Raw genomic sequence first — 16,255 nt, 5'->3', positions numbered from 1 at the left:
GATTAAACAAAAAGGCAAAAATTTATATTATTTCCTTAAAATGAAAAACAAGCGTAAGGTATTTAATATTCAGCAGTTTTATTCTTCCATAAAACTATTAATAAGAAGCCTGATTAGTTTTTTAATAACGATTAGTAAAGTTTAATTAACAATTGACAGACAAAATGACTCGATTTATATCGTGTTAACGAACATATTTAGAGTCATGCTAAAATTGGGAAAGATCCTATTTTTAAAAAATCAGGGACTATAAATAATATAATGTATTATTTTTGTGTGTCAGTATTTCATGAAAATAAGCATCGCATATATTCATTCTTTTTCAGTAATCACTCTAAATTAATTGAAAGTAAGTGATGTTAAGCAACATAAAAAAAGGAAATGACTGCACATTTAGTATTAATCATCATGTAAACGAATTTATAAATTAGGATCCAAATAAATTAGCTCGATCAGGAATAACGAGCGAGGTCTTGCATTTTCACAAATATCTTTTAAAAAGGATCATATATACATCCATTTTGTCTGATCGTATTATTATTATGACAATTATAAAAGATACATATTTCTCTCAGTTCATAGCGCTATTTACTGTTAAGATTTATTTTTAAATGATAAATCGAGATGCACTGAATATATAAAATATACTTTTCCATGTCCAAATTTCAAAATACTAAGTGCATTTAGATGCACAATTGTTTGCAAATGATCATCTTGTTAATGAATCTGTTTACATAAACAAAAGTACAAAGCTTGTACCAAAACATGCCTTACTGTAATAAAAATATATGTATTCTATTAAAATAAAATAATTATTATTTTTTTGATGCGGCAAAAGATTAGATGAATAAACTAATAGACTTTGAGAGTAGAGATTATAAAATGCATGGACAAGTATTATTTTCTATAATTGCATCTCGATTAACGTTCCATGTGCATTTAAGTATTTACGTAAGAAACGTATTATTGTCATTTTGTAAGTATAAAATAGGTTCCTACTAAAATCAGGTTAAGTGTGTATATGCATGCTTGCGTGCTTATGATGTTTTTGAAAATGCTTTGAGATCTCTAAATGAAAGAACCAGGCCTATTAACAAAGATACTATTTTACTGACAAAAAAAAATAAGAAAAAAAATATTGGTCAAAGTACATGGTTTCCAGTCTTTTATCAAAACTATTTGATTTTAAAAAAACAACAGCTAATATATATACATTTGCTTTTAAAAGGTTTTTAGTAATGAATGATTTCTCAGGAAAATATATATCTATATAAACGATAAAGAAATCCAGAAATTAAATTGAGACGGCAGATAAATAATTATTGTAAAGAAAAAAGAAAAAAAATAACGCCTAGAATTTTACGTATATATTGTACTGTAACACCTTTTAGTTTGTTTTGAAATGTTACAATATAAGGAAACATTTTGTAACAAACAAATATTATTTTATTACAATTTTCCCTTAATATACCCTTCCTTTTAAGATTATTTATCTCTATAGAAGAACGAAGGTTACAAAATAATAACTCATTTGATTCTTCCAATAGTTTTTTATATTGTTAGGAATATATAGTTAACTATTTACATATTGCAGCTTTTATACACATTTGTAAAAATAGTATGGGCTCTTAGAAAATAATATTTTTATCACTTTTTTTTGTATTAATTGTATGATAATTATATACATAAATAATATGTTGCACAATTCAGATCTGATTATAAAAAGACATATAATATCATGTTAGTCGAGTTAGAAATGATTACATCAAGTGCAGTTGTATAATATGTATGGGGATATTATATCTTATATTTTATAAGTAAATTTTTACTTAACTTGATACAATACCATCAGCATGGAAGCACGCTTTATAATTGTATATTATAGCAAATGCTTGTGAAAGTTTAATTGACCATATTTATTAATAATATGAATATGCTAATTTGCAAATATTAATAACGCACATTATATATTTTACGTTACAATTAAAAATCTTGCTTAGAAACAAGAAAGCACAATCGATGTAAAGAAATTCTTAATGAAATCAACTATGTTTAAAAGTTGAAGCCAACAAAAGAATTTTAAATGTCTAAAAAAATTGAATGTCGAAAGAAAACTTTTCATTTAAAAAAATTTATTTCTTTTCTTCCCCTGCTGCATGAAAAAGTATCGAAGCGGAGTTGATGCAGAAACGCTTCCTTGTAGGTTTTGGACCGTCGTTGAATACATGTCCCAGGTGTGAACCGCACTTTGAGCAGGTCACTTCAGTCCGCACCATATCTGGGTTTGCGATCAGCAGTAGTAGATTGCCACCAACTACACGTCGTGTAGTGACGGGATTTTCGTGTTTCAATGGTGAGAGTGAAGTGGTGGTAGCGGAGCAGTAGGAAGACAAAGGAAAGACAATAATAGAGTGTGATTAAACGCAGACCCACACCTTTCTGAGTACACTTTCTATGCCTCCCAGCAATAGTAGTGGCGAAGAAGTAGACTTACAGTTAGACTAATTAATATTTGTTACTTTACATATTTTTACCCAAAATTACCTTGCATATAACTATCCTTGAACTTCTTCTGTATTAATCGTAGTAACATTCACAGATTATAATATTGATTGAGCGAATGTGCCATTTACTTAAAACAATATTGATTTAAATTAAGTCTTAATTTTATTAAATTCGAAGTGAGTAAAAGTATCACACATATAATTTTTGTTTCTTTAGATTTTTGTGGATGCCTGATCTTTAATATAGTCAATATTAATAAAAAGTTACACAAATAACAATTGAGTTTGTTAGAGATGACTCTATTCTATTTAAAACACAATGATATGTAATGTTTCTTCTTCTTTTTATATAATTTTTTTATATTGACATATAAAATATAATTATCATCTACACCACATATATTACTGCGACGGCTGTATTAGAAATAAAAATATATAATTATTTAATTTTGATATTACTAAGGCCACAGTAAAATTATATTATAAGAAGCCACAATTACAAGTTATGTGCTATTTATTTGCAAATATTATAAGAGATGCTATAACTACTATTTTTGTAAATTAATTAGATGAAAAGATTTGTTTGCAATTTATGTCTAACATTTCAGTACAATAATAAAAAATTGATGTAAGTCTAACACAATCACACTCTAAGCTGGACATGCAGGATATAAGGTATTAGGAATTCTGCCTTCCTTAGAATTTTATAGAAAAAATATATATCTACAACATTTTACCCATGTATAAATAAAGCCAGATCATATAATATACTAAACATATATTATATATCGTGTAATTAATAAATTTCAATTATTTAAGAAATATACATGCAGAAAATAAATTAATAACTAAGCCAGTAGAAAATATTTTTACCAAAATATTACATCCTACTGGTGTATATATATATATATATATATATATTATTGAAAATGATAAAAAGATAGAGATTAGAATAGAACTACAAAGAAGGCAATGAAATATAAAAGAAACGGTTAGGAAGGTTTAATGATGGATTAAGACTGTAATGTGTGAAGAGAGCGAAGACACCATAATAAGCAGGTAATGCTAAAATCTAATCGTAGATAGACTCAAGCTTTAATTTCCCATTAATAATCATTTATATTTTCCATTCGATAATATCAGTTTACCTGCATATCGTTAGATATCCTCGTATGATGTAAGAATAAAATGAATAAGGAATACTACTTCATTATATCAAATATATGTATATATGAGCATAATAGTTTGAGCATTAAATGTAAATAAAAGTGAAAAAGACTGTGCTTACCATGAGAGGTATCTTTGGTTAACTTAATCCGTCCTTGATCTAAAACTTCATTAAATGCAGGCCAACCGCATCCACTGTCATATTTAGTGTCAGAAGAGAATAATTCTTGATCACAGACGATACACGTGTATGTACCATTTTGATAAAATTTATTGTAGCAACCAGTGTATGGCCTGGGTAACATAGAAATAATTATAATACACTATCATCCGGTCTTACATTAAATAAAAAGAGGTTAATTACAACATCCGAAATGTTATTTTTGAACTACTTGGCCATGACGTAAAAAGCCAGCGATCGCTCTTGAAAAAGTTATTTTTATCTCCGTCTACAACTAAATTGGCCTTCAACGTGATTTCATATTTAATGTAGAAAAAATGAATGAGTACAAATCTTAAAATTATACATGACGAGTATCGTACATAAATAATAAAAATTTTCAATTTGAGGATAAAAATGAAGTAAATATCGTTCTGTAAAAGATTGATGAAACCTCTGACATAATTAGCTAATATAAACGACAATTTTGACATCGGTATTGCAACACCGTGAAACCAAGAGAAAAAGATGATATAAAACGTATAAAAGTGATAGCGTTTCAGACATTAACATATTATTTTAAGATGTTAAAGTATAAATCGCGTCAAACATATCGATGATAAATATACAACAAAGGTAGTTCTTAATTAATAAAAAAAATTTGTATAAATTGGAAAAAGAACCAGCATGAGTTAACCAAAAAGATGTAAGATGTAGAGAAAAAGAAAAGAAAAAAAATATATCATTGTCTACCTCTCGGTTCCTTTTTCTTGTGTCACGTGCCACTGTAACGGTGTCAAACGTTTTTTCAGCTCGTCTTTATCAATTTCCGTCGTCATCCTTCTAATCGAAAAACGAACGCTCCTTATTACGTCGAAAGGTAATCGAAAACGCGCCAGTTTAACGTTTTATAATGCGTCAAAATGATAGACTTGTATAAGTATTGAATGTACGACCGGCGCGCGCTTGACGCGTATTAAACGTACGACTGCCGCATCCTCCTAGTTCGCGGGTAAACGTCGAGTTTCGAAATGGTATCGTGCGTGCGCATTTCAATTATTTGGCACTCGTAGCCTGCCATTCGTCGATCATTTCCCCCACCCCCACTCCTCATAACGTGGCGCTTCGATCTCCAAATCGAAATCGAACGCGCCTTTTCTAGAAAACGATACCATCATCCTTTCCTACTTCGTTTAAAACTACTATTTATAGAATTACGAAAGAATATCGTATTTACCCTACTAATTCTTTTTCAACGTACCAATACAAGCATTCTTTTCAGCTATATTACTTTTATATTATTATTACTTTATTTTTACCTGCTTTATCGATTCGTATTCAAATTTTCTTTAAGGCAATATATTTTTTTGAATTAAAAGAAATTATGTACAATTATAATATAGAATGAAATTCTATTATTTACTTTTTTTAAATATATATATATATATATATATATAACTTAAACTACAATTTGATTTTTCTCTAAGATTTCTTCAAAGGTTCCCTAATAGCAGGGAATATTATAATTCCTATAATATATACCAATAAACGATTATTGGCTGATAGTATAAGAAAGAAAAAATAATTTTGTAACAAACTGTGCTTTAATCTGTTGTCAATACATTTACAATATACATTTACAATATATTTGTATATATTTATAAGTTTTGATAAACCGCTCTAAGACGGTACACGATTCTCAAATACAGGATTGATAGATAATATATATATCGTATATATACACATATATATACGACAGCAGTATGATACATACCTTCTCTCTGGTGCATAGCTATACACATAATATAGATAATGTTTTTCTCATATTTTATAATTTATATTCGCTCGTAATGATCACGTTCCAACGTATATACTATCATTATCTTTCATCATTTCAGTTTATATTTTGAATTTTGAAAACTTACATACACCGAGTACATTATCTATAATAGATATGTATTTTATGTACAATGAAACGTGCTCTAACTTATAAGTAAACTTATATATATATATATACTATATAACATACACTCTTGCAATAGTGCACTCAATACTATACATAACTTTTTTTAAATCAGAACTTCGGTATATTGATAAATCTAACGATTAGAATTAATCAATAAAACAAAAAATAGGAAAGGAAACTAATTAACAATGAATGGTAAAGTCGACAACAGTTCCTCTTCTTCTATATATTTGAATATTGCATAAAATATGTCCCGACATATCAAAGAAAAAAACGAAGAATGCGTATTACTTCGAGGAACTTTTGATAAAAGTTAACTTGAATATTAGCTACACTTCATTTTTTTTGTAATTATTTTTTAAAAAACTATCAAAAATCCCTAATATTAAAGTGGGCTTATTTTTATATACATGCATACATAATACGTTAATGAATAGAAAACAAAAGTTTATACTGACAATTTGTAAAAATGCTAAACGGATAAGTATTATTAAAAGAAACGAGAAAATGTGACATAAAAGAAAGAGTTCCGGTGGAAATATTGTTATGTTAATAGTAACATAAATAGCAATAATAGCCACTTTTCCTTTAATTGAATCAAAATAATAAAAGCATCAAAATAAATGTAATTATAATTATATTATTATATTTCTCATTCGTTATACTCATTACTATAATTTTCTATTACTTTCATATTAAACATTAATGAACTTCGATTTTATTGAAGAACATTGTCTTTAAATTAAAAATATATATATAAAGCAATATGTCCACCGAAATAGTATGTAATGTGTAAAATATACTTTATATCAATTGTAATGGCTAAAGCCAGGACGGTCTATGATGATGTGGTGGTTGTAGAGCATAAAAGGAATGAAGATATTGTTGATAGGCAGGATCCACTGTTAGATTTGGACCATGAGGTGGAACGTAAGCAGATACGTGGGGTCCATAAGCAGCTGATCTTTGTGCAGAATGAAGAAATGGGTGAGGTGCATAATTTCTTGGAGTTTGATTACTAAGTTTGTTACAAGATGATTGCACACTATCTGTTACTGGTACAACTTGCTGTTGCTGCTGTTGTTGTTGCTGTTGTTGTCTAAGCGCCATACTGTAATAAGGATTCGTGTTACGAAATTCATCTAAAAACGCAAATGCTGCTGCTGCAGCAGATGCTTCCTTATCGTAAAAGGGTGAACTGCTTGTGGCGGTACTGGTTGGTGCAGCAAAATTGAAGGCACTCCCACTTGGTGGTATTACCGAAGTATTTTTTAAACCAATGTCTCCAGGAGTGCCCGAATATTGAGAAAAATTCGGTATACTGCCGCTCGTTTGTTGGTCTGTACTAACTGTAGACGATAAGGCAGTGACATTTTGTTGTTCTTGTTGTTGCTGTTTACTCTTTTTACTTTTTTTCGCCCTAGTCGTAACCGGTGCAGGAGGTGCTGCTGTTGTTTCTCCCATTCTTCTTGGCATTGACAATATTCCTGATGAATTTTTAGCTGCTGCATTTTGTATACTTTGTAAAAGATTCAAATCCAATTCAGCGGTTCCCGATACAGGACTACGTGCATAAGTCAAGTGTTCTGGTTTTGCAGGTGGTGGTCTAGGAATTGTTAATAATTGTTGTTCTTTATTAGTACGACTTACTAAACCTAAACCCAATCGTGCATATGCAGGACTGGTGGCAACTGAATCTGCTAAAGTTCCAACAAATACACTCTCAAATTGACTAGCTGAAACTGCTTCTGGTTGTGAAAGTGCTATCATTGAATCATAAATAAATTGTTCTTGTCCAGGTCGTATAGTAGATTCTTGTGACATAGCGCGCGATGATTCATTTGGCGATTCATTATATACACGCTTTTTTACAGGAGGAAGATTGCCACTTGTTGTGCTTGAAGTTCCACCACTAGCAGCTTTCGAGCCAGCATCAAAGTAATGTGGACTGTGATATACTGGTCTAGAATTAGTTACAGGATATCCCGAAAGTTGAAATCCACTTTGATAAAGAGACTCATGTGCAGTTAAATTTTGTTGAAATGCTAAAATCTGTGATTGATCTTGTGCTTGAATTTGATCTCCGGTACTTGCGTTTTTGTTAAGGAACGTTCTTTGTTGAGTATATTTTTGAACATTTACAGAATCACTAAGATCAGTAAAATTTGGTCGTTCTTGCAATGTTTGCTGCGATTGCTGTTGCGATTGTTGTTGTTGTTGTTGTTGTTGTTGTTGTTGCTGTTGTTGCTGTTGTTGTGATGGTGGTGGTTCTTGATTGCCATGTCTACTACTCGATCTTTGCATATCACTATTAGAAAAATTATTTGGATATGCTGCAGGAAATTGATTTGAAGGTTGATAAATTTGATGGTTCACATTTAAATTCATCGACGATTCAGGCTGAACGATAAAATTGCGTTGTTCCTCAGGCGAAGTTTTATCACTACTATTAGACTTCAAAAATTCTTGTCTCCTTTCCGATTCATTCACTGACAATGTAGGAGATTGTAAATATGAATGAGTTTGCTTAAAGTTTTGAGAATAACTTGAAGATACTATCGTATTTGACGTATAGTCCTCAGGAGCTTTTGATTGAGATTGCGTATAATTCGTAGCTTGTGGAGGTGATTGCAAGTATGTAGTAGATTGTTGTTGAGAGGTACATACAGATTTCTGTTGAGGAGAAGGTTGAGAATAAACATGTGATGGCTGAGGAGATGGTTGAGGATAATTTACTCCTGCTGCTTGTTGTTGTGGAGACAATTGTGAATAGTTAGGTGGCGTTTGGGGTGAATGTAATGGATGAGAATAAGTAGGTGGTGGCTGTTGAGGAGATGTCTGAGAATAGTTAGGCGGTTGTTGAGGGGATGGTTGAGAATAAGTAGGCGGTGGTTGTTGAGGAGATGGTTGAGAATAATTAGGTGGTGGTTGTTGAGGAGATGGTTGAGAATAATTAGATGGTGGTTGTTGAGGAGATGGTTGAGAATAATTAGGTGGTGGTTGTTGAGGAGATGGTTGAGAATAAGTAGGTGGTGGTTGTTGAGGAGATGGTTGAGAATAGGAATTGTTTTGTGGCGAAGGTTGCGAATAGGAAACTTGTGCTTGTGGAGAAGATTGAGAGTACGCAGGCGGCGTTTGTGGAGAGTGTTGCGAGAATGTTTGTATTTGCTGTGGAGATGATTGTGAAAAGTTTTGTGGCTTTGGAGATGTTTGTGAATATGTTGGGAGTGGTTGAGGTGATGGTTGCGAGAAATTATTTGAATGTGTTTGAGGTGAAGGCTGTGAAAAATGTGGAGATTGTGTAGGTTGCTGTGAATATACTGGTGGTGGTTGAGGAGAAGCTCGAGAATATACAGTCGATTGTTGTGGAGAAGATTGTGGAAATGGAGAATGTTGTTGAGGCGAAGATGGTCGTGAATAATTCGAAGGTGCCTGAGGAGAAGGTTGAGAATACGGAGAATGTTGTTGCTGTGGTGAAGGGTGTGAAAAGTTAGATGTTGCTTGAGGAGAGTTTTGAGAATAATTGATAGATGAACTTGGTTGGGGAGAAGGTTGAGAATATTTTGGCGTAGTTGATTGTTGAGGCGATGGTTGGGAATAATTAGATGGTGCTTGAGGTGAAGTCTGTGAAAAAACTGGATGTAAAGGTTGTGGAGAGTGTTGAGAATACCCGGCGGATTGAGTTTGGTTAGTAGACGATATTTGTTGCGGGTAAGGTTCACTTTGTGATGAACCTTGTGGAAAATTATTTTGGGCAGAAAATGTAGGAGACAGCTGACGATAAGCTTCGTTAGAATTTTCTTGGGATGATGTTTTTGGATATACTTGAGGAGTTTGGGATGATATTTGAGGATATATTGGAGTTTGCTCATATGACGCAGGAGATGGATATGCTGGAGACAATGGATGATTTTGAGGTGATGGAGTAGGAGGTAATTGGGCACTATACCTCGGCGGTGTAGCATAATAGGGGCTATTATAAGGACTACTACCAGTTGACAAAGCATCCTGATAAAATCCAGCACCTCGTATTTGAGTTTCAGTTGTAGTCACTACAGGTTGATTTTGCGGTGATCGACCAGAACAGCGGCCGGGTGGAGATTCTTGTGAGAAACTAGAAAGTGATTCACTTAAACTGCTACCACCTGTGCTCATACGTCTTGGTCTATTGCAGATTGTTTCTTGTACTTCTCCATCTTTCTTTGGCACACCTTCTTCTACCTCTTCATCTTTCTTTTTTGATTTTGGTGCCCCAAAAGCTTTGAACCAAGCACTTAAATTTGGCGTTGTGGATTTTTGTTTTTGAACTTCCTCTGTACAAACATTATTATCCTTGATTTCTTCCACTGTTGTCAATGGTAATATTGTCCCCTTGTTAGCAGGTAATTTTTCTTCAACAGCAATCGATGTTGAACTTACTGATACTGCAGTATGATCTTCCTCTTCATCGTCATTTGAAAAATTAGGATTTGGTGATGAAACTAAACCTTTACAGATTATCTGTATTGAATCTGCGTTTTTCAATACAGTTCCTAAACTAAGTTTTGGTTCCTCTTTAACATCTGTACTAGGTTTAACATTATCACTAGCAGATTGATGAGTAGGTATATCACTAACATTGGAAGAAGATAAATTTAATGGTTTCTTTAATAATAAATTTCCCTTGCTTTTACCAGGTTGTAAACGATCTATAGTACGTTGTATTTTTTTTGGTCTAGATGGGCCATGTGGTCCAAAAATTTTAATTGAACTTGGTCGTTTTCTTGGAGCTTCTAACTTTGGTCCTGATTTATTCGATTCAATGGAGGAATGAAATACTGGTGAATCACTGCCAGAAGAAAATTCCGAAAGTCGAGGTGCATCGTCAAGCCATTTATTGATGTCCTATCATTAAAAAAAAAAAGTTATATATTACTTTGACAAAACATAATTAAGAAAAAACGTTTAATAATATACACTAAAAATAAGAAACATTTATAACTTACATTAAGCGTTTGCTCTGTTGCTTGATTTAAGGCTTGTATCGCTGAACTTTCTTCTTTACCAAATGCTTTGGTATGTCTAACTTGTGCATTTTTTGTTTTCTTACCATCATTTACTTCATGGTTGTGACTCTTATTTAGGTCTCCTATAACAATCGACTTTTCATCTTTTACCCCTTTTTTAGACTTCAATCGCTTTAAATTGACTTTATCTCCATCATGTAATGTACTACCGTTTGAAGGCACTTTTTTTGAGTATGCACTCTGAATATCTTTCTTTTTCTGCTTTTCCTTCTCGTGTTTTAATTTTTCCTCACGACGTCTTTCACTTACTTTATCTTTCAAGCTATCAAGTGACTCCAAATCTTTATTATTTACTAACGCAGCAAGTTTTTTACAAGTATCAAATTGTTTTGACTTGTGTATATTTGTTTCTATTTCTACTTCTTTGGAATCTACAAGATCTGTTAATTCGCCATTGTTTACATTTTCTTCAGTCTTCTGTTTTGATTTTTTTTCCTTTTCTTTTTCTTTCGTTAAAGTCTTTCCATCGAATTCCTCGTCCGATTTTAAATTCATTTTTGTTTCTTCTTTTTCTTTTTTACGATTTTTCTTTACCTTTACGTGTAGAGATTTTTCTGTACTATTATCTTGAGATTCTACTCGTTTTAATTTACATTTCTTTGTATTTTCTGCTATTAAAGTATTTTCAAGTTCTTTTTTCTCTATTTTTCTACTTCTACTTTTTGCAATAATAGAAGGTTCATAACTTTCTTCAAAATCTTCTTTTCGTTTTTTCCCTTCTTTTCCAGAACGGATTATCTCTACATCTTTTTTCTGTGGATGTTTATTCTTTTTATTTGTCCGTTTAAGTTCTTCCGGTTCTTTGGGAGGCAGCTTTTTGGTTTTTAATAAAACATTGTTTGTATTTATGTGTTGTTTTTTCCCTTTTGATTTTACAACATTAGCATTTAATAATGATTTGTCAGCTTCTTCCTCCTGTGTATTTCGTTCTTCCTTTTTTATCTCTGTATCTTCTTCCTCCTCCTCTTCTTCCTCTACTTCCTCCTCCTCTTCTTCTTCTTCATCTTCTTCGACAATATCTTCTGGCTTTATTTTCTTGGATTTTCTTTTACCTCTTTTTTTTTTAGTAAATTTTAAATTTTTGCTTGGTTTTTCTTCTTCACCTTCCACGCTAATTTTTGATTTTGCTCGAGTTTCAGATTTAACAGATTTCGATTTTTTGTTGGACTTTTTTAAGCCCTTTTTTACAGTATGCTGCATCGTAGAAGGAGAAGTAGTAGTTACGGGATAAGAAACAGACGAAGGAGACATAGATGCTGATCTTGTCGATAAAAGATCTTCATCGCTTGATGCTTCGGATTCTAAATAACGGTTTACTGCCTTATCAAATGCTTCTTTTAAATTAATTGCCATTTCAGTATATTCTAAAATTCGGCACATAAAAAAAAAAGAGAAAAAATATAAATTAATATATTTTATTAATTATTTAAAATCATTTAAATTCTTAAAATCTAAATACTAACCATTATCAGAACCATTATATTGTCTGCAATTGTCTACAATAAGGCGAAAATCACGTTTGAATAGACTTAAACTTTTATAAGATCCACCTTCCAATTTTTCTTCCATTGTGCTAAGATCCATTGGTCTTCGTACCACGCTATAATATCTGCATCAATAAAATAAACTTTAATACGGATTTTTTGTCTCTTTTTATATATAAATATTTACTTATTCTAAATGATAAATGTATAATTTATATATTCCTGCTCACCTAGGAGCATACTCTTCATCCACAGGATCAATGAAAGGCCATGCGTCCACATGGTCTTTTAAGCTTTCAAGTACTTTATGCATACCTACACGACGTTCCTCCTCTTCAATTCCAAATGAATATCCATATTTATATCCATAATTAGAAGAAACATAATTATCACCATGACTACTAATGCCTTTCTTCTTTTCTAAATTTTCCACTTCATCTCTAGTGTGAATCACAATTTGGCCAACTGCAGATGCTAATGAATTATTAGTTTGTCTACCCTTCTTTTGTATAGGCGGCACACTTAATGGTGGAGAACTTTTATCTTTAACATAAACATTCTTAGTACTCTGAGAACTTCTCTTTGCTCCTTTACTATTCTTTGTTTTAATCTTTGATCTGACCATGACTGTTTCCATTTGAGTCGCAGGCTCGTGACTTCGAAGAACCCTTGAGTTATTATGTTGTAGAAGTTTACGCCTTTGCTGTTTCTCTTTCAAATCAAAAAGTTTTGGTATTTCAGGCATAAAATCTTCTGATAGAGTACGATAAAGTTTACGTTCCGTATCGTATTCCTAGAAAATGTAATAAACAATTAAAATTTTGATGGTCACAAATTTTTTTCGTCGACTATTATTCGTTCATCGGTGAAAAATATATAGTACTTACTGAATCACGAAATTTTTCAACCAAACGACTCCAATCTTGTTGAGTAAAACAAACAACCTGCCATACACTTTCCCTTTCGTTATTTGTTTTATATATTAGATTATTTTCCTCCTTCTCCTCCTCTTCCTCTTCCTTTTTCGCCACTCTGTTCCGTCGTTTTTTACGTTTTTTCTCTCTTGATTTGTTGCTCTGTTTGAATGAGGTACTAACAGTAGTATCGATATAATCCTCCCTGTACAATCGAGTGCCGTAAAAGTACCAATAAGCAGAGTTCTTACGATCATGACCCAATGGTTCAACTCGCAGACTATCTGAGTCCAGATTACTTAAAGATTGCTCCTGTTAAAAAATTACATATATTTAATACATTTCTAAATAATAATATAACTTATTTCATTAAAAAATAAATAGTATTATTCAAATAAAATTTCCTAAATAATGGTAAAGCCTAAATATAATATTTATGTATAACATATTATTACATAAATGGATGAATACGTACTACGTCTTCCGCGTCTAGTCTGAAATCACAGAGGGCACGTAATATTTCTACTTTTTGACGAAGTGGTAATAATTCAAAGTCTACATCGGTATTAAATGGATTTTCACATTTATATTCCTACAAAAACATAAGAAAAAATATATTAAAACATTACTTGAAAAATAAAATAAAAAGCAAGGTATATAATATAAATATATAAATAAATAATATTTCAATTAACAATATTGTCAAATAATCTAAGTTGATATTAATCGAAGCTTTTGAAGATAGTATCAAAATTATATTTACCTGACATTTTTTCCGGAACAGTCTACGAAGAAACATTTGATAATTAAAAGTAGATATGTCATTGCGAGTATCGTTAGATAAACAGCCTTCTAATAATTTTACTATTAACTCTTGCACTAAACGACCTTCTGTGCCTCCATCCGTTAACAATGCTTCTTCTAAATCCTTAAATATATATATAACAGTAAATAAATAAAAGTACACACATACATACAGAAAAAGTTCATTTGCGAAACAGCCATACCAAGGGATATTTAGCACGGAAAGAATTGTTTAATAGTATAGGAGAATCTACAAGTTCTCTAAAGCTTAAGCAATAATCATAAATGATGCATTTAATGTTTACAATTAGAAATTAGTATATAATTAAATACCTCAATGTCAAAGTCTAGAAGATTGAAGGCAGCCCTAAATAATGAGCAGAAGTGTGCTATACTTGGCACCTCCCACCACGATTGTATGTCTACAAAAAAGTAAAATAAAAAATTAATGTTATTCAGTCAAAAATTATTCGAAATTGTTTCGTTGAAAAATTCTAGAAGTTCTTCCAGTAATATTACACTAAATCTAACGAGTGAACTATTTAAAAATATATATTCTAATCACCGTTATCATAATAACAATGGATTTTGTTCTAGTAACATATAAATAAACTTTTAGAAGTACTGATGATACTTCTAACAATTGATATCATAATTATAAATGATTTAGTTTTAGTAACACATAAATAAACTTTTAGTAACAGATAGATAACAGAGCTATGAAATGTTTTCCACTGTACCATAATGTTGTATAATTTCACATGTGTTATATATATATACAATGCAGCTATAATATTAATGCTAACAATTGGATACTCTCCTTCTTAAAATATTTAATCCTTTGCACTCGAGGGCTCCGCTATGGAGACGATAAAAAAAGAACAACTAAAACAAATTCAATGTAGTCTACAACATACCAACTATGACTTTTCTTTTAATGCACATAATTTATTATATTATTATATTAATTAATTATATCATTTATTTATAATATGTGAATATAATTTTTCTATTGAAATTACTTTGAGTTGCTGGTAATATGAATGAAAAAGAAACTTCGAGTGCAAAGGGTTAATCAATTTGCATAAGGGAAAAACAACAATGAAACAAATATTTTACTTAATCAGATAAATATTAATAGTAATATTGTCTATAAAAAAAATGAAGACAACAGTAAATATATATATATACATATACTTTTTAAATAAATTAATTAAAATACATGAGAAATTATTTTATTCTTTAAACAAATCAAGGTACTGTAAACTGTCTATTTTTTGAGATCACATTCTGGAATTTAGAAAATAGCTAACATATTATACTAAAAAAAGTATTAATAGTTGATAATTAAATTTCTCAAAATTATACGTTATGATATTAAAACTGAAATGTAAAAAAATTGATTAATTGTTTATAAAATTGTATCACTTAAATTAATATAATATCTTTAATTAAGGTATAAGAAATTGATCAAAATGACAACTTATTCGTTAAGAAATATTATAGATATAGATATAGATATAGATATAGATATATAGATATATATATAAAGTATTCTGGTGATAATGAAGCTCAATTATGTAGTTATCTAGAACTCACCTAGGATCCCTATAAAGTGGGAAACATAACCCGTCGTGTGGCGGGTAAACCGGGTAAATCACTTCAAGGCGGTGAAGATTGCAGAATAACAAGGAGAGGAGGACGATGCTCCTCCTCTTAGGAATAAAAGTCGGTGATCGACTTTTATCGGTAGATTCGAAGAGCACGCCGAGAATGAAATAAAATCGAATTCAACAACAGGATAAGGTCGATCCTTCCTAAAATACCTGGATACAATTCGTTGAAGCACAACACCCGTAGTAGTCCACTACGTAAAAGAGCGGGTAATCGCATTTCCACATAGCTCGTTGCATTCCGCCGTCACGAGCTCGAGTAACAGCTAAACGCATTTGTACATCGTCCCTTTTATTTCCCTAACTATGCTAATGACAATTTTAATTAAACACTTATCCCCTGTGCGCGACTATCCAGCCGATTGTTAACGATGTACACGACACTCTACGACCATTATCTATTTGGGGAAAAATGTTCAACTCAAAACAACCACCAGTTTCGCATTGTTCAAGACGCAAAACTACATATACGCACATAAGTTTCGTCAACTTCAAATTAAACAGATATGTACCTCGA

The 16,255-nt window shown here is 31.3% G+C and overlaps 2 protein-coding genes across 5 annotated transcripts; both read right to left on the bottom strand.

Moving 5' to 3' along the window:
• Positions 1–1,535: 1,535 nt before the first annotated feature.
• LOC122520239 (methionine-R-sulfoxide reductase B1) lies at positions 1,536–4,854 on the bottom strand. 4 transcript variants are annotated; one of them, XM_043640315.1, is made up of 4 exons: positions 4,585–4,854; positions 3,793–3,965; positions 3,653–3,671; positions 2,116–2,314 (listed from the first exon to the last, which is right to left on the bottom strand). In XM_043640315.1, exons 1-4 carry the CDS (start codon positions 4,668–4,670, stop codon positions 2,263–2,265), a joined length of 330 nt encoding a protein of 109 aa, XP_043496250.1. In that variant the 5' UTR covers positions 4,671–4,854; the 3' UTR covers positions 2,116–2,262. The 4 variants fall into 4 exon arrangements, with proteins under 4 accessions (XP_043496247.1, XP_043496248.1, XP_043496250.1 ...); XM_043640312.1 differs by lacking the exon at positions 3,653–3,671 and having other exon boundaries at positions 1,536–2,314; positions 4,585–4,852; XM_043640313.1 differs by lacking the exon at positions 3,653–3,671 and having other exon boundaries at positions 1,536–2,278; positions 4,585–4,850.
• A 562-nt stretch (positions 4,855–5,416) lies between these two features.
• Positions 5,417–15,704, bottom strand: LOC122519221 (mucin-12; the record flags this gene model as incomplete). The annotated part of the gene is made up of 9 exons (XM_043638555.1): positions 5,417–10,681; positions 10,783–12,227; positions 12,327–12,472; positions 12,578–13,140; positions 13,235–13,573; positions 13,737–13,853; positions 14,025–14,189; positions 14,399–14,487; positions 15,665–15,704. Coding segments are annotated over 9 exons (6,966 nt in total), but the record flags the coding sequence as incomplete, so codon positions are not given.
• Positions 15,705–16,255: the final 551 nt, after the last annotated feature.

The sequence above is a fragment of the Polistes fuscatus genome, unplaced genomic scaffold (assembly GCF_010416935.1).
Source record: "Polistes fuscatus isolate 324 unplaced genomic scaffold, CU_Pfus_HIC Scaffold3, whole genome shotgun sequence".
NCBI lineage: Eukaryota > Metazoa > Arthropoda > Insecta > Hymenoptera > Vespidae > Polistes > Polistes fuscatus.
The sequence above is the reverse complement of the archived record's forward strand: the minus strand, read 5'-3'. Positions and strand labels throughout refer to the sequence as shown.